Here is a 26,487-nt window from a genome sequence, read left to right as displayed (position 1 = left end):
AAACATGTTTTGTTAGTAACAATTTGCAAGGCGAGCGTGTTCAGTCACAAGGATTTCTGAATATGCACACGGCAGGTTATCAGAGCCTAATGTAAATCACAAACTGAGACACCCAAATAACTGAAAGACAAACTAATTTTTTTAAAAGCTTCCACTATTTTACCTCAAAGCAAAGCACATTTTTATGAGGGACGTGGCTGCATGTTCTATGCCTGATGTAACACTGGGGGCGGAGTCTGGAGATAGGAGACACCAGCACCTTCCAAGTTCAGAACCGACCCTGGCTGTTTCGCTCCCTCCCTGCTCCTCAAAGCACCGGCATCCTCTCCTGGGAGCCCGTCAGAAACGCAACCTTCCACTCGTCCCAGACCCATTGAATGAGAATCTGCCGGTCAGCTAGGTCCCTCGGCACCACGACGCTTCGGGACCGCCTGGGACGCCCTCCGCTAGTCCTGACAAACAGCCGGCTCCCGAAGATGCTCCGTGGGTCACCACGCAGCAAACGCGGCGCCTGGAAAGCCGCGCAGAAGCGCCACCGCCTCTGACATCCGCCCCTCGGTGAAGGCAGACGGCTCCTCTGCGTCGCCCCGCCCCGCCTACACTCGGGACCGCGGGCCACACAAGCACTGCGATGCGGGCACAGGACGTCCAGTCTCGCGTGCTTGATTCTGGACGGCCCCTCGCCTGGGCACGTCTTCGCTTCCTGGGCCTGTGAGCCCGTTTGTAAACCGAGGGGCCACTGAGGCTGGGGACAGGCGTGCTAGGACTTCACTGCTTTATAAACGGGAGCCGCTGGTTACCCCGACAACCGCGGTTCTCCGCCCACGCAGCCAGGACCTCGGCAACACAGACCACGCACAGAGCCCAAGTCCTGCGAACTGTTTGCCAACAAAGACGAGCAGCTTGCAAGGGGCGGAGCCTGGGAGTCGGATACCGCGAGAAGTGGTCTCCCGAAGACGCTCTGACAGGCGCAGGCGCACTACCGCCGGCTCCTGCCGCGAGGGTGGACTCCATCAGGGGAGGCGGGGCCGGGCCTCTGACACGAAGCTCGCGAGATTTGAACGCGCCACAGGAACTTCTTCCTGTCAGAGACCGGAAGTGCTGTGTGCGGGGCATCTCTGGCGCTTGCGGCTGTGTTGCTGGTCTTGGGTGTCTGTCTCCGCTCCTGGGGTTCTGCTCTTCCTCGCCTTCCCTGGACCGAGGTGATGGGGGACTCCAAGGAGGCCGGGGCCGAGGCTCCACCGGCCGGGGCCACTGCTCGAGGAGGACTCAGCCTCCTGCCCCAGGGAGAGTCCGAGGAACCTTCTGCACAGGTGAGTCCGCCGTGTGGCGGGACCTGCAGGGTCCGGAGCTGCGGGCCCGTTCTGCCGGGGTCGAGTTCCACGGTTCCCGGAGGAGGCTTCTGGCGCCTTCTCCACGCCTCTCCGGCACCCGCCCAAACACAGCGGAAGCCTATGTGACTGTTGTCAAGTACTCAGGTATTTACCTGCAAGTCATTCGTATTACAAGCCGTCCTGGCTTCCCACTCGATGGTAGCGGACCAGTGAGTTAGACACGATCTCTGCTCTCAAGGAGCGTAGATGTACATCTGTGGCTCCAAATTGTGACCCAGTTGTGCAAAGCTGGAGGGAGAAGAGAGGGCGGCAGGGAGGAGCTCACCGAGATGGGACCGAGCTAATACTTGAAGGATGCGAAGTGTTTGGTAGGGACTGCGTGCCAGAAAGGCAGACTCGTGAACTCAGACCCTGCGCGTACTTGGGGTGTGGAAGTGACGGCGTGAGGAACCCCCAGTGCCTGGCCATGAAGTGAGCGGTTCAGAGTATTTGTACACGTCTTCCACTCGTCAATTTCTAAACGTTTGCTTAAAAATAAGAAGTCCCGGATCTCTAACCACAAACAGCTTTCTAAATGATGTATGTTATTGAAATTAAAATACATGTTTAATAATGAACAGAGGTTTTATCAAATTTTTCATTTAGTGAACATGACACTATTGTCTCTCATTGGTTTCTGTTTGTCCACTTTCTATGAATTAGTTGACCTGTTTCCCAGCTGTCAGTCATAATCATCATACTCCTTATGTTTTTTCTTTGAAATTATGTGAAAAAGAGATAAGTAAATGTGACAGTTTATGCTCACATTTATTAAGTTCTCTTAATGGCATGTAGCATACATTCTTGTGAAGCCTGATGTAGTGTTTTTTCTCTTTTTATAAGGGTGGAATTTTTCATCCCTGTAGTGTTCATTAAAATTGCATTCAATATGTTTATTAGGGATCAGCTTTATTTCTTGGGGGCAATGAAGTGAAGAGCCGAGCTGTGGTGAAATACTCTTCTGCCCCTGCTCGAACAGCATTTGCACGCCTTGAAGAGAAAACAGACTTGAAACTCCCACCTGCCAACTGGTTACGAGAGAGTGCCAAACTCGGGCCAGCAGGAACTACCATTCTTGGCAATAGTAAGAAAAGCAAGCCATTTTCAAGGTAAATATCCATCGGTGGCATTTGTACTTATCCCTCAAATCCCTCCCTCCCACACCAAATTCTAATACTTGCTTTTCAGTTTAATTTGTAATGCTCATCAGCATGGTGCAGTTGCTGTCTAGAAAAAGATCATTTTTGACTTTTGAAGTTCTATTTTTTCCCCTGCTATAGGATTGTATTATAATATGGAGATACCAATTGCATAGGCTTTTTTCAAGTCTGCATCGTGTTATTGACAAAGCTGAATTTTGATCACTAAAATTCAACCAGCTGCTTTATTTTTAGCAAGTTTCCACATCTTTTGAGTCTGTAAATGGAATCAGGATGACACATAAGCAGGAAAACCCTTAACGCTGCCTAATCTGTTCTGTGGAGTTTTCATTAAATGATAGTGAACTGCCTGGTCTGAGAAAACCTGACGTAGGAGTCCAGCATGTTGGGTGACCTATACCCTTGACTCTGACACTCGCTGGAATGCTGCTGGTTGTATTTCAAGTTGAGAGAGTGGCCTGGGGTCTTACAGAGAAAAATGTATGCATTTCTATATTTTTGTAGAGCATTTAATGTGTGGGGTTCTCTTTTTTCCTCTGTGATTGAACATAAAATTTTTCTACATAACATACAGCAAGAGCCATAAATACATTGATACCTTATGAGCCGATAGTTTGGAAATTATCCACATGACTCAGAAGGTAAAAGTTACATTTGCAAAATGTTATTTGTAGCAATATTTACCCCAGCAAAAAGTTGGAAATAGTCCACATATCTTCTTTTAGAAGAATGGCTTAATAAATTATGATGTGTTGACACAATTAAATGTCATGCGGTGGTTTAAATAATTATATTGACTATACACACGCTGTGCTAAGTACTTTATATGTTTACGTCATTAATTCTCACAACAACGCTTTGAGTTAGGTACCATTAACTAATTTTCACATGGAAAACTGAAGCTTAGAAAAGTTAAGTAACTTGCCTAGACCACATGGTAAACTATCAGAGCATGCTTTGAAGTGAGGCCGTCCTAGGTAAGTATTCTGGCTCTCTGTGACTTACTAACTGAAAAATGATGACATCAGCTGCTTTTCAGGTTGTAGGTAGGTTATACGAGGTGTGATCAACAAATAAGGTAAATGTTTAAATTTTTAAAAAATTTATTACAGTAAAAGACACATTGCCATTAATTCCCCTCAAAATACTCCCCCTCACTTCAAACACACTTGTCCCATTGTTCTTGCCACTTTCTGAAGCAGTTCTAGAAGTTCTCTTTCGTGTCTTTAGTTGCGCTGTCATGGCTGCCACGATGTCCTGAATTGATTCAAAACGTTTAGCTTTCATGGTCATTTTGACTTTGGGGAAGAGCCAGAAGTCACATGGTGCCAGATCCAGTGAATAAGGCGGATGAGGATACAACGTAATTTTTTATTTGACAGAAATTGCCATACCAGAAGCAGTGTGTGACACGGAACCGTTCTGTTGTGATCAACAAGTAAGGTGAATGCTGCTGCCGAGTGCCATCCATCGAAAGGCAGGGATCTTCAATATGGGAAGTGGAATGTGGAACCTTAGTAACAGTGTGTGACAAGTTTCAACTTGTCCAGTGCAGTGAGTCGGGTGTGAGCTATGGTTGATAAAAAAGGTGTGCTTTAAAATGTGCCGTAAATCATCCTCCATCATGGCAACGCTTTGTGTCACACATCGCTTCTGGTATATGGCAATTTCTGTCAAATAAAAACATTACGGTGTGTCCTCATCCACCTTATTCACTGGATCTGGCACCGTGCGACTTCTGGCTCTTCCCTAAAGCCAAAATGATTCAGGACATTGAGGCAGCAATGACAGCGCAACTAAAGACACTCACGAAAGAGGACTTCCAGAACTGCTTCAGAAAGTGGCAAGAACAATGGGATAAGTGTGTTTGAAGTGAGGGGGAATATTTTGAGGGATTAATGGCAATGTGTCTTTTATTGTAATAAATTTTTTAAATTTAAACAATCACCTTATTGTTTGATTACACCTTGTAGATGTGTCTCATGTGCTACCTGGCATAATTTTATTTTTCTTCTTGCTGAATTTTGGGGTCAGGTACATTTTTTTGTATATACATATTTTAAAACAGTAGTATTGTATATCACTAGGAACATAGTTCCAGAGACTAAAATCCTGATTAATGTTTCTGTTTGTATTTTTCGTATCTTCCCACATAAAAAATACTATTTTCTTTTAGAGGTTTTTTGGGTTTTGTGATTATAAAAATGAAAATAATTGTTCATTGTTTTTATTCTAGATGTTCCTATTAATTGCTGGTAATGATTAATACTATATTTTATCAAATGTAAGATGCAATTGATTTTAAGTGACACTGTTATTTTATATACCACTAAGAAGGAAAACTAGCCAACTGTAGTGGTGATAGGCATACTGATTTCAGAGATGTCAGAATGTGGAAAATGTATATTCTAGAAGCAATGGACTACATCTTCTGTTATAAACTCTATCTGCGTCATTATGAGCATGACCTTTGTGGCCTTTGTTCCCTCCATTAGCTTTGGAATGGCATACGACTTTATTGATTCAGTGGGAAATGACGTGGACGTTGTCTCTGACTCTGAAGTAAGTGTCCTTATTGGGGAAGTGTATTTGGGGTGTTTGTGCTGGGCATTTATAGCATGCTCTGCTGTGCTGTCTTGAATAACTACTGATGAAGTAAGATACAACTATCTGATTGTCGAATACCTTTTTGTTGATAAGTAACACTATGGTACTTTCTTCAGAGACAAAGGAGCAACCCCCAAACTGGCAGTAGTAATATTGATGGTAGTATTTTAAAATTACAAGTGATTAGAATGTTTGGGATGATTTAGTATGTTACCAGTTAAGAATTAGAAATGATGCTTCCAGCAAAATCTGTCGCTCCTTAGTTGGTCAGATTTATCTGACGTGCTACAAGCCGAGGCCAGTTGAACAGTGCGACCTATGCACACTTAACTTTAGGAAATTCTGTTGCGTAAAAGCTAAACCTTTGAGCATTGTTTCCATTAACATAGTGTGACTTGTAAGGTGTAGGTGATTCAGGTTTTCTAGCTCTGTCTTCCGTGTGTTTGTGTAGCTCTTTGTGGAAAGTACAGTTTGTGTAACCATAGGGAAACACTGTTTGTTATGCTTTCAAACTGAATGAAGTGAAAATTTGAAAGACTCCGAACCCCACCAGAAGGGTCTTTCTAAACAAATTTTCCTCTTTAATTTTTTTAAGAACATAAAGAAGCTCCTGAAGATCCCGTACAGCAAGTCCCACGTCAGCATGGCCGTGCACCGTGTCGGAAGGACGCTCCTGCTAGACGAGTTAGATATTCAGGAGCTCTTTATGAGATCATCTCAGGTAATGCTTTCTGTGAGAAATAACCAGAAAAGCACTGTTTGAACAACGTGAGGGCGCCAGAAGTATGATTTGTTTCAAAGAAAGGTCAAAGTGGAAGCGTGGTTGAATACTTCAGCAACTGAAAAATGAGAAGTTTCACTGAAAAGCAAAAAGCTTTACTAAAGAAAAAATAGAAAAGAGAGAAAATGGGGAAGAAACTTATTGATACCAACAGCCAGGATTCTTGCAAGGAAAAGGATGAAACCAAAGAAGAAAATTGTGAAAAACCTGAAATTTAAGGGACTAGTTCACATTTTTGAAAATCCCTTAGATTGTGTCCATTAAAGAGGTTCTTATGAAACATGGCTGCCAGGAAATATGAAAAAAGTTAAAAGTTACTCCTATGAATACGTAGTTATTGGAATTAATTGGTTCTCTTAAAGCAGAGCTTCGCACACTGTTGGTGAATAACTGTTGTCCGCCTAAGGTACTGGTGGATGTGTCTGTAAAGTATGATAACCATGGTGCGCTTTGTCAGGGCTCCCTCTCCATTTCTATACTTTCCTTGTCATGGATTGTGCGCAGTCATGGTTCTGCCCGTCCATAAGTGACTCTTCAGAGACTCTTCCTGCAGTGGTTTGATAAAGGAAAATAAGTTATGGTGATTTCAACTGATATTTAAAATCAATGCCTTTCCCTTTAAAAAGACCACAGTTCAGTCTCTTATATTTGGGCTAGCCACTGGGCAAAGTCTCAGATGTGACAGTGAAGGAACACAGCCTGACCTTGCTTCTTAGCATCTTGCAGTTTGGGGGATATAAACATGCACAGATGATTTCAATACAGCGTGCACAGTGAGCCTTGTCTGGGCACTAAAGAACATATTACAGAGAAGGGTCATCTCTCTTAGCCTGTCGTAGTGAGAGGAGCAAGACGGGGAGATTTCCAGAAGAGATGATAGGAATTGAGTCTGGAAAGAGAAGTGTCTGATATGTGTTTATGAAACTATTAAAAAAATGAGTATTTCCTATAAAAGAGTAATAGGTAACATATTGTTTTGACTATAGGTTTGTTGTATTTATGCATTTCTTACGTTATTCAGACTGGTGATTGGACGTGGCTAAAAGAGTTTTATCAAAGACTTATTGATCAGAAGTGGCAGAGGAAGAAAAAGAGCAAAGAGCATTGGTACCAGAAGGCCATTCTTTCCAAGTTTTTGTATTACAGGTACTTGGCTACTTGTTTATTGTTAAGAGGAAAAATGAAGTTCTGATCTAGACTTTTAATTCGAAGTGAGTAAAAGTAATAATTTAAGGTTTGCCACTATGGTATTGTTGACAATTCAGTGTCTTATATTCTTTCTTTTTAAAGTAAGGTTTATGCTTGATTATATAGAGTCTAGTTTTTAACAACTAATAGACTTTTATATAAAGTTCACTCCAGTAAGAGTGTGGTATTTTTATTTCTGATTTGGCCAGTATCAATGGCGATGGAGCTGCTCAGCCTGTCCCGTCTGCCACAGAACCGCAGGAACCATCCAGCTCGGACCAGACAGGCGATGTGGACCAGGCTTCGTGGCCTGCCCCCTTTGAAATGCCGTCTCCAGTGTCTGAAGATCCCAGTGCTTCCAGCCAGGTCAGTTAGTACTTAGATGCTAAGTCAGTGAACTCATGTAAGGAGACAAAACCAATTATTTTGTTAATAAAAATAGATGAACAGGATTAAAAAATATTCTATTTATGTCTCACAATTAGGAAAAAAATAGTTCTTTTAGTTTTTCAAGATAGAATTTACAGGAATGGCTAGATCAGATTTTTTAGGTTAAATAATTCAAAGTATTTAAAAAATTTTACCAGCGTTTAAAATAGCTTACCAATATGTTTATCAGTACTGATTATCTTCTTAAAGTCATAAGAGTATTATATAATAAATATAGTGATGTACATTTTAAACTTTAGATAAATAGTAAATGCCTGTCAAATATTGAGACTCACAGACCTGTTTGTAATTGAATACTGACCTTCTTACTTTTAACCCTTAGTCAGATTGTTAGGCCTAAAATTGCCCTTAATATTTTCTGGATGAAGTTCCTGAGACTTAACCCACATTCATGTTATAGAGCATTTAGAAAGGAAGAGAGAATACAATATGGTGTCTGTTTTGTCTCTTACATTCTTGGTTTCTTCTTCTTGGTCGTTCAGTTTTGTCATTATTGTATCTATCAAAGAAAAAAATAACCCCACAGATGTAAATTGTGCATGTCTATTTTTAGGAAAATGTATTGACCAACTCAGAAGATATAAATAAGGTCTTTAACTTGGTAAATTGTGTTTTCCCTCTTGCTGTGTGTTCTCATATTGAACATTATTTATCCCTCCAGATTGTTGCTCTCTTCACAAATTACAGGGTCATAAGGCGGCAAATGCATTTACATTGACTCTAGTTTCACTAGAGTTTTAAGATGGAGAAACCTCATTGAATTATGTAATGAATTTGAACTTTTTTAAAAGTTGGGAAAACTATACGGAAAAGGAAGGAAGTAATTACCGTGCCAGTTTACATAGTGGTAACCCGTAAGAGGTGGGGATGTCGTGGGAATGAAAAGGGACATGGGTGCTGGGTACTAGCAAGCTCCTGTGTCATGACTTGGGTGGTAGTTAATGGGCTGGGTAGTTAGTGATTATACTGTATTATTTGTTTTATGCACTTCCCGGTATGTGATTATATTTCAAAGGAGTTTTTAAAACTTCATTTAGTATTCCTTGACTTCAAAACCCACACAGTACAAACAGACTGCATAGCAGAAATGCTAGTCTCCTATCACCCATCTCCCCCTCTCCCAGTCTTATCATTCTGTCCTTACCTTGTTTAGGGTCAGTCACTGTGGAAGATCTTAGAGGCTTTGGAGACTCTGCAGACTAGCATGCGGAGGAGGGGAACTGGCATCTAGTTAATGCCCCTTAGGCTGTGTACTTCAGGCCGTGTGTGTATGTGCTCGTTTGTGTCAACTTTTTTTCCATCCTCGGAGCTGCATATGAAGTCTTGATGGTATCGTTTTAGAATAAGTAAACTAAAGGTCATAAATAGTAGATGTGTGTCCATGGTCACGTAGCAGGTGAAGTCTGAGCTAGGGTTCAAACCCTGATCTTGACGACTTGAGAGGCCTGTTCTTACAGCCGTGCCCCACTGGCCCCTGTATTCCACACGTGTGTGAAAGGGTCTCTGAGTGCCTCTGAGTGGTCAGATGGTGTTGGCAGTGGCACATTCCTGAGCAAGTTAACCTGCCATAAAAAGAATCTCCCACAGAACGTTTTTATAACCTACTATGCAGCCCAAGTTTCAGCATTTAGAGATTTATTTTTGTTTGCAAGCTATCGCCTCGTGAATTCTTGTTCCCCAAACCTAAACCGCTAGTTTGAGGCCTGTGTTAAGCAATAAGAGTTTAAATATGTGAAACAGGTGTCTTCAGTGTGGCCTTAGAGCCAAACCTTTATGGAGAACATTATAACCTAGAGCCCCAACTCTCTTAAGGCATCTGCCTGCAAATATAATTTTGGGAGTTGGTCCACAGGTTGATAACTTGTCAGTGTAAATAAATAATAGAATAAAGTGTGAGGTTCTATGAGGATTCTTTAAGAAGTCGGGACACAGCAAAAGCACAGGAGATTTCCCACCCCGTCCCCATGCAGTCACGCATGCTCACTTCGCAGGCAGGTGCTCAGCCTGTTGGCAGACACGTAGGCTGAGAAGTCCATGGAGCAAGCAGTGTATGCACATGTATACACGCCCACCGTGGGGTCTGTTGCAGCACTGACATTAAGGTCTAAAGTAATGTTTCTTAATGACAGCCCTCCTGATGGTTGGAAAGTTGAGTGGTGGACAAAGGTTCCCCTTCCTGAAAGTGTTTTCCAAAGAGTATTCCACAGAATGTACTAAGGATAAAAAGTGTTCTGAGATGAAATAAGTTTGAGGACATTGGATCATACAGAGGTACAGTAAATTTCTCTTAGAGGCTCTTTTGTAATAAGCATTGGTACCCTCCAAAAACAAGTCTACAGTAAGCAGCAGTTTTCAAAGCCGACTTGGGAGATTTTTCACTGAGTATCCCAAGGACTAGTATTCTGTGAAACACATTAGGAAACACGAAACTCGAGGCTGTTAATATGATGGGTGTCTCAAAAACGTGGCCTGGGTTTCTTAGGAATTTTTTACTTCGTTAGAGATGGGGTAGGTTAAAAGAGCAATGATATTCAAACTCACCCAAAAGAAGCAAAATGAAATACTTGGAAAGCTAAATAATCTTTTTTGCATAAGATCTAAATGTGACTGACTAGCTTATTATCGTAGCTCTGATCGTTAAGAGCTGAAGTGAGCCACCAGTGATGAGAGTTAACGGTACGTCTTACCCTAATTCACAAAGGTAGATTTGAAGTGTCTGTTTTGAATGTGTAGGTGATACACTCTTGAGTAGTGGGCCATTCTTCAGAAATTCTGGCAGCAGAGTCACCCCTTATCCTTGCACTTGTCACAGGGAAGTGACCCTCTTGAACCCTCATACATAGTGGGGCATGTGGCCTCAGCACCCAAAGAACAAAACTTGACTACTCTATTCAGTGACGGGGAGAACAGTCAGGTATGCTTTCCGCGGTGTCCGTTTGGGACACCCAATCCCCAGCCCACTTCGTTATTGACAAACTAGTCTAAATGAGAATTCATAGGGAAAAAAATCTACTTGATCCTGAAAATCGCTTTCTAAACATCTCTGTGATCTTGTAGCTCTGTCAGTTTATTTTACTTTGTCTCCTTTGTCTTTTCTGTTTTCTAGTCTTTTCTGTGGATCTTGGGGGCAAATTAAGGATCTCCTGTTTATTATATAATAATCTTTCCTATTTTATTTTAAATCAAAGGGTCTTAAAAATGATTTTGTTCGGAATATTTTATGGACATTTGAAGATATACATATGTTAGTTGGCTCCAACATGCCAATATTTGGAGGAGGCAGATACCCAGCAGTCAGCTTACGTCTCAGGTAAGCCAAAGTTGTCTTCCTTTACAATCAGTGTCCCATCTGCTTTCACTTATCTATGTGGGCATCATCACCTTTTTCTAGGTTGTTTTCACCTCTCTCCTTCCCCCAGCAATTGAAATGGCCACAATAAGGAAGGAGCTATTATCAGCAAATGCTGAAAGCCCTATAGCTGGGTTTTCATTCTAGTCATCAATGAGTGGAGTCAGAGAGCTGTTGTATCAGCCTAGTCTTATGTCTGAATCTACAGCATGTAAAAATATAGTAGAATTTGTTTAATTAGTTAAGAAGGTAGTTTGCCCAGCTTCCTGGTAACTAACTGTGAGCATTGTTTCTTAATGCTCCAGGTGTATTTGTTCCTGTTAGCCAGTGTGAATTCTGGCTGGCCGTTGTGGTGCATGGTGGTCAGGCTTTCCCCTCAGGTCGTATGAGGAGCACGCAGTAGGCTCACAGTCATCTGCTACCATACTTCCTCTAGTCTGACTGAAAACTCTTGTGGAGACCAGTTAGAAATCCAAGCAGAGCCTATGAAAAGATGTTAAACATAACGCAGTATGTGGGCCCCATGTGCTCTCTCAGCAAAGAAAGCACTACGGCCTTTTCCATCTAGGGACACAGGTTAGAGTAGTTACATGGGGGAAGTAAGTGCAGATGACTTATTGTGACTTACATTAATAAGTCTCAGCTTAATTCAATCAAATAACACTAGAAATGTGTATTTTTAGGGATAACAACAAACCAATCAATGTGCTAACTGGAATTGACTATTGGTTGGACAACTTGATATGCAATGTCCCAGAGCTTGTGATGTGTTTTCATGTAAATGGAATTGTACAGGTAAGAGGCAGTGTGACTTTTCTAATAATCTCTCAAGTGCAAATCGGTGCAGAGAGTATCTCACCAAAGCTTTTAAGGCCCTTAAATACTAAAGTGTATTTTGGGCAAGGAAGATAGCTGTGAATAAACTGAAATCCGAGTGTTTTCACATTTGAGTTGGAGATAGAATTCTAGATATTACAGGAGTATAATTTTACAGGTAATTATGGGAAGGGCGTAACTATACTAAACCTACATTTGAGGCCATAGAAGTCTAAATTCCAGGCACCCATATTAAGTATTTGAAAGCATCTGTACAGTGGAGGTATTTTGTCAGTACACAAATACCTAATCAGTAAAGGTGAAGTTTTAGGGAAAGACCACAGTAATAATTGCATAATGTAGGCAGCTTATATAGTAAATTATTGTTGATCATGTTCTATTTATGAGGGACTTTGTCCCCATTATAAAGGTTGGGGGAAAACAAAGACTAAAGTTTGGTCATACTCAGAAATACATAATCTAATGGGAAATAACAATGTGCAAAGGGAAAACAGGAGACGGTGGATTAAGTGTTAGAACTGTAGCATGCACACACAAGTCCGATGGTCATAGATGGGTGAGATCACTTCTGTTTGGATCTGAAAGAAAGATTTCCTGGAAGAAGTGGCATCTTAACTAGATCTTGAATGATAGATAGTATCCCAAAACTTAAGAGATGGATTTTAAAAGACTGGGGTGTAAGTAATGATGGGATTGATAATAAATCCAGTTAGGGAACACAGGATCCTGCAAGATCCACGTAGCAGAATAGCAAAAAGATTTGAAAAGTTGCAGACAAATAATAAAGAGCCTTGAATGCCGAGCTAAGGCGTTTGGACTTGGTTCGATTGGTAATCTGGAACCAGTGAAGGCTTTGCATGTGGGATGTGAGCTCCGTTGTGTTGGAATATTAATCTGGAGATAGCCTGAGGACAGACAGCGAAGACATGGCGACAAGAAGACCGGTTAGGCATCGCACAGCCTCTGCGAGTAGTGTAATGTGCTCGTGTTGTAGAGGAAGCTCTGGAAATCGGCAGCGGTAACAATGGCGGCGTTTACTGAGTGCTTGTTTTGTTCCAAGCACTCTGCTAAGTGCCTTGCATGCGTTACCTTATTGACGCTCGTAACAGCTGAGGCTGTTCGTGTACTAGTCCCTTTGATGGAGAGGGACACTTGAGGATAAGGGCGCTCAAGTGAGTTGCCTAGGGCCACATTGCTAGTGAGTGGTGGTGCCAGTATTTGAACCTATGTCTGGCTGAGGCCATGCTTTTAATCATTGTACTCCAGCCCAGTGATTCTTAACCAGCCGTGTGCGTCAGAGTCACTTGTGAGCTCTTGAAAAATACACTTGCTTGGGGCCCCCACATTTCAGGATAGATGGGAGCTTTGTAGATGATTCTGATTTGCACCTTTGGTTGAGAACTGTCCCCCATCACCCTAAATGGCAGCATTTAAGGAGAGGCCATGAATGGGGTAGTGGGGAGAGTCAAAGGGAATTCCAGGGCTTAGGGACTCTGGGACTAGAATCATGGCCTGAGATGGGGACATTGAGTTGGTTTAGGCAGGGAAGGTAATATGCTTGTCTTCATCGTGTGTTCAGTTTGAGGAAAACGTTAAAACGCCTAGTGAGCATTTTGAAGTTGCAGACATTAGAGAGGATGGGGCTAGAGAAATAAACTGAGGCGTCACACCGTGGAGTTCACCACCAAGGGAATGTGTTAAAATTAAACATTGGAGCCCTTCCCTGTACAGGTCCAAGGGAGAAGGCTTTCATACAGAAGGAGGGAGAGCCAGCGTGGTGCAGCATCAAAGCCCGAGTGCAGTATTTTAGGGAGTGGAATGATGACTTGGGGCTTTAGATGAACCAAGAAGGATGGAAACCAACCTTAGGAGACCCTGTTTGGTCTTATTTCCCAATTGATTTAGAGTTTCTAGTTTTAGACTACTTTAGAAAATGTGGTAAGATGCGTTTAGGGAAGTGTGAACAGAAGACAAGCTAGAAAAAAATATGGAGGCCCTTTACAAATAGTGGTATCCATGCGTCTTGACTCATTGCTGCCCCCACCACCCCACCTCATGCTCCACTTCTGTAAGGGAATCGAGTCCGTAGCACAAGGGAGAGTGGTATGTCCTTGAGAAGATTCCAGGTGATGCTAGTACTGAGAGAAAAGCCTTCTGGGTGAGGTCTGCCTTCATTTACCATCTTCCTGGTTGAAAACCATTGGGGTGGAATAGAAGACAGTGTACCATGTGATCTGTGCCATGTGAGAACAGAAATGAGGTCATGCCTGAATTTATGGTTCATACTTTAGTGATGATTCTCCCTTGAGAGTTACTCCTGTGGTGAATCAGCAGCGTTGCTGAGGGGGTGGGTCAGATTCCTTTGGAATGTTGGAGCCATAGAAAGGTCGAGAACCATTGGTTAAAACTTATTCATGCTGCATAGGTCTGTAATTGTAGGGTTTGTATTAATTTGCTTGCTTTTTAATAAGAAAAGTATTGCCGCCTAGGTTTTCTCTTAAACTGCCTTCTATCTGTGTTTTACAGAAGTATGAAATGATAAAGACAGAAGAGATTCCCAATTTGGAAAACTCTAATTTTTCTACTAAAGTCATAAAAGACATTGCACAGAATATTTTATCATTTCTGAAATCTAATTGTACCAAAGAAGGACATACTTATTGGCTATTTAAAGGTGAGCTAATTCTTGAATGAATTAGTCATTAATTTGAGTGACTGCTGGAAAATGATGTTTACTTGTTTTGGGGTTTGTTTGTTGTTGTTTTTTTTCCAGCAAGTGGCAGTGACATAGTGAAGCTCTACGATCTCACCACTCTTTGTGAAGAAACTGAAGACAAATACCAAAACCCGTTCACGATGCCAGTGGCTATTCTCTTATATAAGTGAGTGCTTTAAAAAGCGAAATGAAGAAGTAGTAGCCTTGTGTGAAACTTTAAAGTGTTCATCCACACTATCCAAGTCAAGGCTTTTAAATACCTTTAGGTTTTCACAATTTGAAAAACAAATTGTACGTGTTTGTATGTGTGTATGTGTATATGTGTACACACACACGGACTGTGCCAAAATGAACTGAGGGGGGTAAAATACAATATTTAGTTGTTTAACTGGGGGGGTGTAAAATACAATATTTAGTTTAACTGGGGGGTGTAAACTACAATATTTAGTTTTTTCTTATAGGGAAGAAGGACACGCCTAGACTTGCGTCTTGTAGAGAATGATGACTGGGGAGTAAAATTGATACACACATTTGTTTTGCAGGGTTGCTTGCAACATGATGATGAAGAAGAATCAAAACAAAAAATACTATGGGACTATCAGAACATTGCTTCTTAATTGTGTTAAATTGTTGGACAAAAGCAGACATCCTCAAGTAAGATTAACACTTACGTGCTCTCTCAAAACGGTTCTAGTGCTGTGACAGAGAAGTGCTGTCTAGACGTTAAAGCCACCTGATTCACAGTCTGTAAATACCCATCTGGTGTGGCAGCGAATTCCACATGGGCTGTTGAGCACTTAAAATGTGCTTACTCTGAATTAAGATGTATTTTAAGTGTACAGTGCACACTGAATTGGAAGATTGTACACTTTACATGTTGAAATGATAATACTGTGTGTTTGCTGAATCAGATATAACATTAAAATTAATTTCACCACGTTTTTAATGTGGCCACTACTATACTTAAAATTTCGTGTCTGGCTCAGGTTCCATTTTTCTTGAATAGCACTGCCTTATACATTTAGAACTCCTGTACAGTGCTTTTTTTTCCCTTTGTTGCATCACTACCTGGAATTGGAAACCATTTTACACTATTTTAAGATCTATTTACACAAATGGATCTTGTTATTGCTGTTGGTATAATACGTTCACATTCCATCCTTCAGGACATAATACACCTCTTAAGATAATCTCTCAGTCACGAGCCCAAAGTTTGACACCGCCCTACCCTCAGTTGTCTGAATTTGACAATTGCAGTTTTGGTGTAAGGCTAGTTGTGGCCTATTTAAATTAGAGAAGGTGTGTAGTATATAATTTTGTTTGAAGATCCAAGTTAATTTTTATTGTAGCCACACATCCAGTTTAGAGATAAAGATTATCCTAGAGACCAAGCCAAGAGAAAACCTATTGAAGAACAATGGCAAAACAGTTTCTGACTTAAATATCTAATGCTGATTGTGGTGGTGGTGTTTCGTGGATGTTGAATAATTGATGTGAAAGTTAGAAGATGATGTTACAACTATTATGTGTCTACAAATAAGAATTACTTAATAACAGAGTGAATTAAATGGTAATATATACATGCCCATTTTACGAGGTAGCAGGATGAACTTTTCCCTCATTAAGCCAGTGGGGGTTTTCTCCCCTGGAACCGTAAATTGTATAGTAAATATTAGTTGCCTAGTAAAGGTAAACTTTTTTTATTTATAACTTGTAAAGAGAAATTCTGGTTTCTCGGTTGTTAGGGAGTGGTATCTTACTAATACTGTAGTCATGACACTTTATACATGAAAACTGTCTCCAGGGAAATACAGTAGCCACCATTTTTTAAGAGAGAGGGCTGGGTATGGAATAATTTCAGGGAATAAGAAACATATCAACCCATGAGGATGTTACAGAGCATGTTCAGAGTATTGGTAACTGACTTAGGAACATTTCTGTGTGTATCACAGTCTCTGGTGGAAACCACCTTGTTTGCAGACCTCCTTAAAGTAGTACAGTAGTAAAATAAATGTATTCCACTTTAGAGTGCTTGGTTTTGATGACAGTCACTTACACGTATTTCCCTTTCTTTTTATAAGATTATTGCTTCAGCCAATTACATGCTTTCAGAACTTTTCCAATTGGATGAACCTAAAAAAGAAGAAAGTCCAGAATCTCCTTTAAATGAGAATTCTGATGAAAGTTATAGTGAAGAGGAGGAGGAGATGCCGGACAGCGATGAAAATGGGTCCTATAGCACCAGTTCTGATCCTCCAGATGACAACAAAGCAGTAGCTATAATCAAGTCTGTTGGAGAATTGTCAGTTCCAGAAAAATACAAATCCATTCATCAAATCAGAGTAAGCATGGTACAATTTATATTAAAGTGGTATCAGTGGGAAAACAAACAGTTGTTACTGGAATACAGTTAGCCTCTCAAAAGATGGCGTTACTCAATAAACCCTTCATGTTCCAGAGTCTTACATTAGCTTTATGAATTCTAAATTCATAATTTTATAATTGTGCCAGAATAACTGACCCACATGCAAACCTGTGGCAGACACATCAGTGTATTAATGATTATGTGGGTGATTTTCCTTTCCAGTGACCAGTCAGAGTAGACTTGGGTGGCTTGTTGATTCATATATGGAAAGATTTGGTGCTTTATCTCTGCTACACGACAGTACTGTCTGTGACTGGGGCCACGTCATCTAGATTGGACGTGTCTCTGACCTAGTGAAGGCCAGATGGGTCCTAACAGCTTCCTACCCTCGGGTTTCTGTTGGTGTGGATTGTGTTGACTGTTGTTATACCATCAGTCTTTTTCCAGACAGTCTAACTATGTTTGCATTTTCCAAATTATAATTACTTTCCAGTCCTGCCGTCCTGTGATCAGATCCAGGTCTGCCTAAAAAGAGTTCTGGCTGTTCCTTGAACTGAAATATAGTCATATTTACAGATAATCTCTTACTTTAAGCTCAGAGTTTAACTTTTGGACAAGAAACTTTACATCCAGATAGGTTAGTAGATGACCCCTCTCTGTCACCGCGAAACCTTGCCTGTCTTTCTGCTCTTCTGTCTCTTCACTTTCCCCTCACACATACCCCCCTCACTGCGTTTTTTCTGTCTCTCAAACTCATCAAGATGGGGCCCAGCTGAGGTCCTTACATCTGCTGTTGCTGTGCTCGGAACTTAACCTTTCCCCAGACTTTTTATAGCTGCCTTTTTCTAAGCCTTAACTGAAGGTCTCCAGGAGACCGTCCCTGACGTCGCTGGCCAAAGCGTGCTCTATATTTATCTCCTTCTGGGAGGGGATAATCTGTACCTGACGTTGTGTTTGTTGCCTCTTCATTGGAACGTAAGCTCGCCGAACAAACACTTTGTACCTCCCGTGTCTCGAACACATAATGGGTGCTAGTAAATATTTGACCAAATGACTATAGGAAAAAGTATCTACTATCCATCTGATTTTCAGTGCACTTTCAGCTTGAACCCCATGGTGGAGTAAAAAAATACTTTTCTGATTATAAACAAAATTATTGACTGCAAAAGTGACACGTATTTAGGAAAATGTATTCTAACACAAGACCCTGGGTTTATGAGGCAATTAGATGGTAATTAAAGATATAGTGATAGGTTAGTTTACAGTTTTTTATAGAGACAACACTTTGTATCAATATGCGAAGCACTCAAAAAATGCAGTCACAGTATTCATCCAAACGAGTCTCTAGTTAGCTTTGCCTGCTCAGTGCACATTTTGAAACATGGAGTCCGCATGGCTCCAGAGCCACAGCCTCAGCACGCACTGACTGTGTCCTGGGCCAGATGACAACATTGGGGCTTCTCTCTGTAGAGTCCGAGCAGTGATTCCAGCCTCGCAGCATTCACCCACATGAGATGCTTCACGGAGGCCATTACACATCATATCACTTAATACAAGGAGGTTGTTAGTGGTTTTGCTCCTAATTAATGAGACGACTGGTGACACTTGTTAACTGATTGCTAAATTGATGACATTATTAACTGTGTTACTAAGTGTCAGTGCTAATTAGAAGTGGAGCTGACCGAGATTAGGTGTACATTTATCTAAAACATTGCTAGTCACATTCACTTTTTTGTCATAATAGAATTATTTAAAAACTTTTAAGAGCTTAAAGCGACGTATATGCCGGAAGATATTTTTGTTAAGCAAGATTTTTTTGATGATGCTTATATCAGTTGAATCTGTAATTAAAACTACGTTATTAACCTTAATACCTCACTAAGCGGAATACACAAGCAAACTTTGAAATTACTGATTTATAGAGTTTTAGTTATTCCCGGGAGTTGAGAACTATGGAGTTTGTCATATTGGTAGCATATTAATCATTTTAAATGTTTGTTTCTGAAGCCCAGTTGTGCATTTCCGGTTTGCCATGACACAGAAGAACGCTGTCGACTTGTCCTCAGCTACGTTCTGGAGGTAAATTTGGGTTTAGTCTTCACTGTTTCAGTAAAATTTATACTTGATATGCAAATAGCACTTGTTTATTCTGAATGATACTCTATGATTATTTTTTCCCTTTTAAGCATGAAGTGAAAACTAGGTTTTCCCAACTCTTTTAGGTCAAATGTAGTTTTGTAAAGTCTGTTTTCATACTATAAATTCAGTAGCCCAGATATTGCCTCATATTAAGTTTCTAGTTGACCTTCGGTTACATGTACAGTAAGTCTTTCTCCTTAAAGGGTTTAAAATCTGTGGATAGCAGCATCAAAAAAGAAAGTGACCTTCCTGCTGCAGACCCCAACACCCCAATCCCACTAAAATACGAAGATGAATCCACAAGGGGAGGTCCTGAGGGTCTGGAGAAGCAGATGGCCTTGTTTTTGGACAAAAGTAAGTTGAATTGATGTGCAAATGAGGCCCTTTTCAGTAGAATAATGTGCTAGTCCTTTGTCGACAGCAGTCTCCTGTCAATTAAGGTGTTCATTGAAGGGAACTCAGAAAAAGAATATCTTGTGAATGGAAAGTAGAGGAAAATATCCCTTCATTCAAAGTATAAAACAGAGCAGGATCATTTTGATCCTTTGTAGATATTTCTAATAAGAACATAAAGAACCTGCTTCTTCCTGTCACCCCCTGTGGGACTAATGCCTTCGCCTGGCAGGGTTCTCCTAAGAAATGACTGCTTCAGAAACAGTGGTCCAGTGGCTAAGAGCACAGACGGCGGCGCCAGCCTGCCGGCTTCTGACCCGGGCTTTCCCAGGGCAAGTCGTTCCACTTTTTGAAGCCTTGTTTTCTCTCAAAATGGAGACCCTAATTGGGCCTACTTTACAGGGGTGTTAATGGATTAAATGAGTTAATATATGTAAAGTGCTTAGAACAGTGCACATAGATAAGCACCACACAAGTGTTTTATCATTACCTCATGGCCCTTGAGTAAGCTGGAAATGTCACCTCGTGTGTTACCTGGGAACAGCATTACATCACACACTTGTTAACGGTTTTGCACATGAACACAGTTGTGAACAAGGCCTTCATCTTATGCATCACAGAGTATGTGTATACAAGTAAAGGAAAAAAATCCATGCACAATTAAAACCATAACGGAGACTGTTCATTACTTTAAAGTCTCATGTGTTGTAGCTAATCAAAAAAAGGAGAAATCTGGAGGCTGGGAGGCTAGGGGTGCGGTGCCCACAGCATTTTGTTCTTATCCGCACCTCACGTCTGCTGTGGTTTATGTCACCAGCTGTCTCCACCTCTACTCCAGGAGGTCTTCCAGGATAGAGGCCATTTAACTCCATGGCATTGTCTCTCGTGCCTAGCTAGTGCGTGGACAGACGTGGTCTTTTGTTGGCTGAAGAAGGGAGGAATCAGCTAGACTTTGCATCGAGTTCTGAGAGAGGAGACGGTCCACTAAGACGGGAGAGGAGAAACGGGCAACAGCAGTAACTTGGCTTTGGCTGACGGGTCGTTGGGGTGGCGTCCTGGCAAGTGACACTGAGCAAATGGAACTTAGGAAGTGAGCTAAGATGCTTGGCCACAATTTAATAAGTGGTGAGGAGCCATTTTAATGTTTTAGAACAGGATTCCACCACGATGAAAGTTGTGCTTTTGGAAGGTAAACTTTTTGGCAGGGGGACATGTAGACGACAAAGGAGGCAGATACCAGTCATGAGTTGAGTTATGTCCGTGACCCTGAAAGAGAAGGACTGAGGTGGCAGCTGCAGAGGAGCCCTGGGAATCTCAAGTGCCAGTCGCTGAAACTGCCGTTTGGCTTCTTCGGTGTTAAGGAGCAAAGCATGGTCTTTGCCAGTCTGGTAGCAGTAGTGCCTACGCCTGGCGTGTTCCGATTGAGAAGCAGAAATGAGTTTTTGTACTGAGACTTACCTTCAAATAAAATATGCTGCCTTTTTTCCCCCGTGTCATAGTGGGCTCCCTTCAGAAGGGGAATTATTCCAGTCAATCTGGAATGATCCCTGGTTCTTGGCAACATAAAATGAAACTCCAGCTGATTCTCAAGTCATCCAAGGCCTATTATGTTTTGTCTGATGCTGCCATGAGTCTTCAGAAATATGGACGAGCGTTGCGATACATTAAGTTAGCTCTGCAGAGCCATGGTAAGTCGCTGTCAATGAATGTTTTTAATAGGTATTGGGAGGGGAGAACAGAGAAGTTATCGCAATCACAGCGACATTTTACTCCTGTTTCTGTTGTGAAGTTTAATTTTAAAACAACGTTTTCTAAGCTTGCATATTGCCTAGTATTTTATTTTCTGCTCTGAGTAGTTTAGTATGTCTTCATTTTGAAATGCATGACGCCATGTTTGCTATCTGGCACAGTGAACGTAGAGTAGCTACAGTGATACAATGCTTTCAGCGGGTAACCCGTTTTCTTAGTATGTGCTGTATTTGTTAATTTTTAAGGCACTCTGTTTCTCCTTCCCGCCCTTTACATACAGATACTTACTGCTGCCTCTGCACCAACATGCTCTCTGAAGTGCTGCTGTTTCTTTCCCAATATCTGACGCTCTGCGGTGATATCCAGCTGATGCTGGCCCAGAATGCAAACAATAGAGCGGCATACCTTGAAGAGTTTAATTATCAAACAAAAGAAGATCAGGAGATTCTGCACAGCCTCCACAGGGAGTCCAGTTGTCAAGGTACGCCCGCCACATGGCGTTTCGTTCACCCTGGGGTTCTAGCCACTTGAGCGTACACTTACTGGAATGCATCCTGCAAAGTGGCAGCGCTGGTAGTCTTTTGATACTGCTCTGTTTTGTTTCATTTCTTTCTTTTAATATTGAGCATGCTTCTGTGTGTTTGTACATAAAATGGTTTTGAAATACTTTAAATTACTAATGACACAACTGGAACTGACCATAACATAAACTCTACGACAACGGGGTGTTGTCTCTGTGCACTTGTCCTCGGGCGGGTTTTCTAGGGAGCCGCCCTCGTAGTCAGCCAACCACCACGGTCTCCTTCCACAGAGGAGTAACAGGTGGTGAAAGTGGATGATTCCTGCGTGCTCAGATAACAGGCTCATCGCTTCTTACACTTAGTCATGGCTGTCTTGCTGAACGTACCCTCTTTTTCGAGTTGTCACATGTTAAAACTGGGAAATAGGAGAAGTTAGTCCACAGCTGCAGGGTCCCTGCCTGTCGGCTGGTACAGTGTTACAAGCATACTGCAACTTAGGTTGTAAAAGTATCGTGCAGTTGTTTTATTATACTCTTATGTTGTTTATATCATTTGATATCCACCATCCAAAAAATTTTGGACAGTTAACATCTAGAGAAGTACATTGGGGAAAGCATATTATTTCTCTTTTTTTGTCCTATTTCTTCCCTTTTTCCCCTTCTAAGTTTCTCATTTTAATAGACATGACGAGATAATCCTCCGTGTTTTTACCACTCCCATCATATTAATTTCATTTAAATACTTCTTTGTGAGAGTGATGTATTTGAGTGTTATTAGCAAGAGTGCTACCTTGTTTCCCCTTGAATTTTGAGCTTTGCACCTAAGTGTACTCCAGTCCCCACTAGATGGCATGTTTAAGTCTTTGAGAGTTTACCTAGCAGCTTCTTTAGTGAGTCAAACTTACACCGGCAAACTATAATATACATAACAGTAGCAAACAGAGCTTTATTTCAAGAACCAGCTTCATTAATTAAAAACAAAAAGTGGTGTGCTCTGTATCAGTGGGCAACTTTTCAGTCTTGATACCAGTAAACACACACCTGGTAAAATCCAGGTCATGGGAATTGTTTGATATTTTTAGGCAGGAAAATATTTATTTTACTCAGATAGCAATGTCCTAAGAAATTGCAGTTTTCTAAATAAACTAAGAGATCTTTACTTTGAAACTTAAAATTTTTAATTGTACTGATTGAATCTTAGTGTGTCTATACTATGTTGCATTGATTTTATTGTCTCAAGAATATAAGATTACTTAGATACTAAACAAGAAGGGTTTACATGACTCATGCTGATGTTTCCTTTTTTTCTTTTAAGGATTTGCATGGGCAACTGATTTGTCTACAGACTTAGAAAGTCAGCTCTCAGTTAGTTGTAAGTGTTATGAGGCTGCTCATGAAATCTTGCAATTTAGTAACTTAAAAAGCCAAAACCCAGAACACTATGTACAAGTCCTGAAGAGAATGGGTAACGTCAGAAATGAAATCGGTGTGTTTTATATGAATCAGGCTGCTGCATTACAGAGTGAAAGAGTGGGTGAGTATCTCTCTCACTGTATTGCCTATTCTATTAGAAAATCACGTTAATTTCCACGGTTCATGCAAAGAACTGAGGCACTTGATGTTATGTCATAAAAGGGGTGCTCTGTTAAAAAATCTGTATTCTTAAATTTCCAAAAAATAAAATTAGGAAAAAACATTTTTCCCCTTGAGATTCATCATTTTAGTGTCCTCCGTCTGATCAAGTCAGAAATGAATTGGACAGCAGCCTGTGCTAGGCGGTGTGCCGGGTATGTAATGGCTAAAATGTAGTTCCCCTCCGAGTCAGGAAACCAGGTGTGAATATACATCTCTGAAAAACTCTATAAATATAAATGCTGTGCAGTAGAAGAGTGGGGAAATGAGACATTTATTGACATTGTGGAGTTCTTAGAGGCTTTTGGGAAGATGTGGTTTGAGCAGATCGGTACGTGGGAAGTAGGATGTCAGCAGGTAGATACAAGTATGGGAAAGGGAGGGCTGTCCAGACTGAGTCAGCAGCATTAGGAAGGAGCCAGCGATGGAAGGTCCAGTGAATATTTAGAGTGGCGGCAAGTGGTGTTGTCATTGAGGCAGAGGTGATGGATTCAGCTGGGTCCGTGCTGAGTTTGAAATACCTGTGCACGTGTGGGTGGAAAGTCTGGTTTAAGTAGTCAGTTAGAAATGTGTGCTTAGAGCTACTCAGCTTCCAAAACATAGGTTAGGAACCATCCGTAGAGGTGCGATAGTTGAAGCCATGAGAATGGATGAAAATACAAAGGTGGACACATGAGGAAGGAGGCGGGCTGAGCTAGAACTGAGGATGGCAGGTAGGCTGAATAAGTTATTAGGTGCCTGTTGATCTAGGAACTATGCTTGACATTAGGGATACAAAGAGTTCACTGCTAGTAGGAGAACCTGTGCTTTTAAAAAAAATTTTTTTTTTTTAGTATGTTATCTTTTTTATTGAGATAAGAACCTGTGCCTTTGAGGCGCCTCTGGAGAAGGAAGTCCGTGAAGGAGTATGAAAAGTAGTAGTCAGAAACCTGGGAGAATTAGGTGAAACAGACTGTGCCTCTTAAAACTCGGGGACTACGTCTTTTGAACCTGTTTGAAATAGTGCTTTGCTCAGATGTTTCTATTTGCTTGCTGTCACATCAGCCAATTAATGTGGAAGGGGGCTGTGTTTGAGTGTTGTATCAGCCTGCTCGGCTGCCGTAACATAAAACCACAGATTGGATGGCGTACACAACAGAAATTTATTTCTCAGAATCTGGGAGCGGGAAGTCCAAAACCAAGGTGCCAGCAATTGGATTTCGCTGAGGCCTCAGTTCTTGGCTCGCAGATGTCCACCTTCTCACTGTGTCCTCGCCTGCTCTTTTTTCAGTGGGTGTCCCTGGTGTCTGCCTCTCTTCTAAGAGCATCGGACATGTTGGGTTGGGGGCCCCCCCTCATTTAATCTTAATTACTTCTTTAAAGGCCCTATTTCCAGATACAGTCCCGTCAGGGTTAGGGCCTCACCATGAATTTGGGGGTGGGATGAGAGCAGTGCACTGCGGTGGATCCCAGGGGCTAGTCCTCCAGTAGGCGTGCTGTCCTGCCATCCTCCCGCCACATCAACAGACTGATGTCTACTGACGCAATTCTTTTTTTTTTCTTTTTAATGAAGTGAGCAAAAGTGTGTCTACTGCAGAGCAACAGTTGTGGAAGAAAAGCTTTTCTTGTTTTGAAAAAGGAATTCACAACTTTGAGTCAATTGATGATGCCACAAATGCCGCCCTTCTACTGTGTAACACGGGAAGACTCATGCGGATCTGTGCGCAAGCCCACTGCGGTGCGGGCGACGAGTTTAAACGTGAATTTTCACCAGAAGAAGGCTTGTACTACAATAAGGTAATGCGTCTGTTACATGCTGGCCCTCAGCCGCTCTTCCTCATTGTCATTACCTTTGCCATTGCTCTCCTCAAATATTACAAAACTAAAATAACGAAAACTGGGGTGAGGCACAGAGCCAGATAAATTATTAAGACACTTGGAAACTGGCCTGAGAAAACTAACCATGTGGTATTGAAGATGGCATATTGAATCGGTAGGGAACAGATGAGTAGTCAGGAAATTGTGTTGGCCTAACCAGAGTAAATGTCAAGTGGGTTAAAGATGGACAAGCAGCAGTGAAACTACCAGAGGAAAATACAGGAAGAAGTCCACTTGATGGGATGGGAAAGAAATTTGCCTGCATAACACAGGAAGCAGAAATCACAGAGTGAAAGATGGATACATTTAGATGTATAACAATAAAGTTTTTAAAGTGTACAACAGAAAGCAAAATGGAAAAAAAACACAATCTGGGGGAAGTATTTATAGCATATATGACAGATCAGAGTTCATAAAATCTTGATATATAAAGGACAGTTAAAAATCATTGAAAATAAACTGCCCCAACAGAAAAAAGGGCAAATGACCTTGAACAAAAAATTCATACATGTAAAAAAGGTAAATGGTTAATATGTAAGAAAATTTTCAAAATTTAAATTTTTATGGAATTTAAAAATGGAGATTCTTGTATTTATACATCAAGTTACCAAATATTTTTTGGCGAGTGGTGCCCTCCAGTGTTGGAGAGGGCGCAGAAAACAAGAGCATGGGTTTAATTGAATGTAGGGATCCCCCACTTTTTGAAAGTTGGCTTTTACAAAAGTCACTTGGCTTTTATAAAAAGCCTACGTGAGAGCCTGTTTTTGCTAAGCAAAGGAAATCGGAAGAGAATTTTTCATTTTATGAAGAAAAGCGACAGTAGCGCTCAGCATGTGTTTTGCAGCCAGTATAGAGGCAGCGCACACGCCCGAGCAGAGAGTGAGCAGAGTGGCCGCTGCAAGCTCCTTCCGGGAACCATGCAGCATCTCAGGAGCAGGCTGCCACAGCTTTGAACTGCGTCTGAGCGTCTGTGCTTTATTTCAGTTTATTTTGTGTATCTGTTACCAAGGTGCAGCTTAAAGTATCAGAAAAGCCTAAGAGCTTCTAAAGGGGGTTAACGCTTAGCATAAAACTGGACATAATTAGGTGTTTTGATTGTGGCAAATAAAAAAAAAAATGTGCATGCGTTGAATTTGGGGTCTGGGAACACAAGAATTTTTCCATATTAATGGTAATTGCTTCTTCGATTTACACCATTTCGGCTTATGAAAGATTTCATAGGAACGCCGTGCTTTCAGATAGTGGGTGGGGGAAACCTGTACTTCAATGCTGTATAAATTGACTTCGGTGAAGAATGTTCATGGCATGGTAAACTTTAAAGTAAGAGACGTTGTTTTTGTTTTTCTTTTTTTGAAGTTTACATATACACAG

At 41.4% G+C, this 26,487-nt stretch overlaps 1 protein-coding gene across 4 annotated transcripts in view; it reads left to right on the top strand.

The window, feature by feature from the left end:
• The first annotated feature begins 254 nt into the window (after nt 1-254).
• Nucleotides 255-26,487, top strand: part of EDRF1 (erythroid differentiation regulatory factor 1) — a 37,613-nt gene continuing 11,380 nt past the window's right edge. Inside the window, exons 1-19 of one of the 4 annotated variants that reach the window (XM_074338818.1) lie at nt 255-1,313; nt 2,274-2,482; nt 5,029-5,095; nt 5,736-5,861; nt 6,943-7,067; nt 7,319-7,475; nt 10,372-10,473; nt 10,748-10,869; nt 11,592-11,703; nt 14,272-14,419; nt 14,519-14,627; nt 15,004-15,115; nt 16,543-16,803; nt 18,834-18,905; nt 19,169-19,319; nt 20,858-21,046; nt 21,388-21,588; nt 22,943-23,161; nt 24,812-25,035. In XM_074338818.1, coding sequence (XP_074194919.1) covers nt 1,206-1,313; nt 2,274-2,482; nt 5,029-5,095; nt 5,736-5,861; nt 6,943-7,067; nt 7,319-7,475; nt 10,372-10,473; nt 10,748-10,869; nt 11,592-11,703; nt 14,272-14,419; nt 14,519-14,627; nt 15,004-15,115; nt 16,543-16,803; nt 18,834-18,905; nt 19,169-19,319; nt 20,858-21,046; nt 21,388-21,588; nt 22,943-23,161; nt 24,812-25,035 — 2,814 coding nt within the window. In that variant the 5' untranslated portion in view covers nt 255-1,205. The remainder of the gene's footprint in view (nt 1,314-2,273; nt 2,483-5,028; nt 5,096-5,735; nt 5,862-6,942; nt 7,068-7,318; nt 7,476-10,371; nt 10,474-10,747; nt 10,870-11,591; nt 11,704-14,271; nt 14,420-14,518; nt 14,628-15,003; nt 15,116-16,542; nt 16,804-18,833; nt 18,906-19,168; nt 19,320-20,857; nt 21,047-21,387; nt 21,589-22,942; nt 23,162-24,811; nt 25,036-26,487) is intronic. The other 3 variants (XM_019742210.2, XM_019742208.2, XM_019742211.2) reach the window with 3 other exon arrangements.

This window comes from Rhinolophus sinicus, linkage group LG07 (assembly GCF_036562045.2).
Source record: "Rhinolophus sinicus isolate RSC01 linkage group LG07, ASM3656204v1, whole genome shotgun sequence".
NCBI lineage: Eukaryota > Metazoa > Chordata > Mammalia > Chiroptera > Rhinolophidae > Rhinolophus > Rhinolophus sinicus.
Note: the sequence above shows the minus strand (reverse complement) of the source record. Positions and strands in the feature narration are given on the sequence as shown.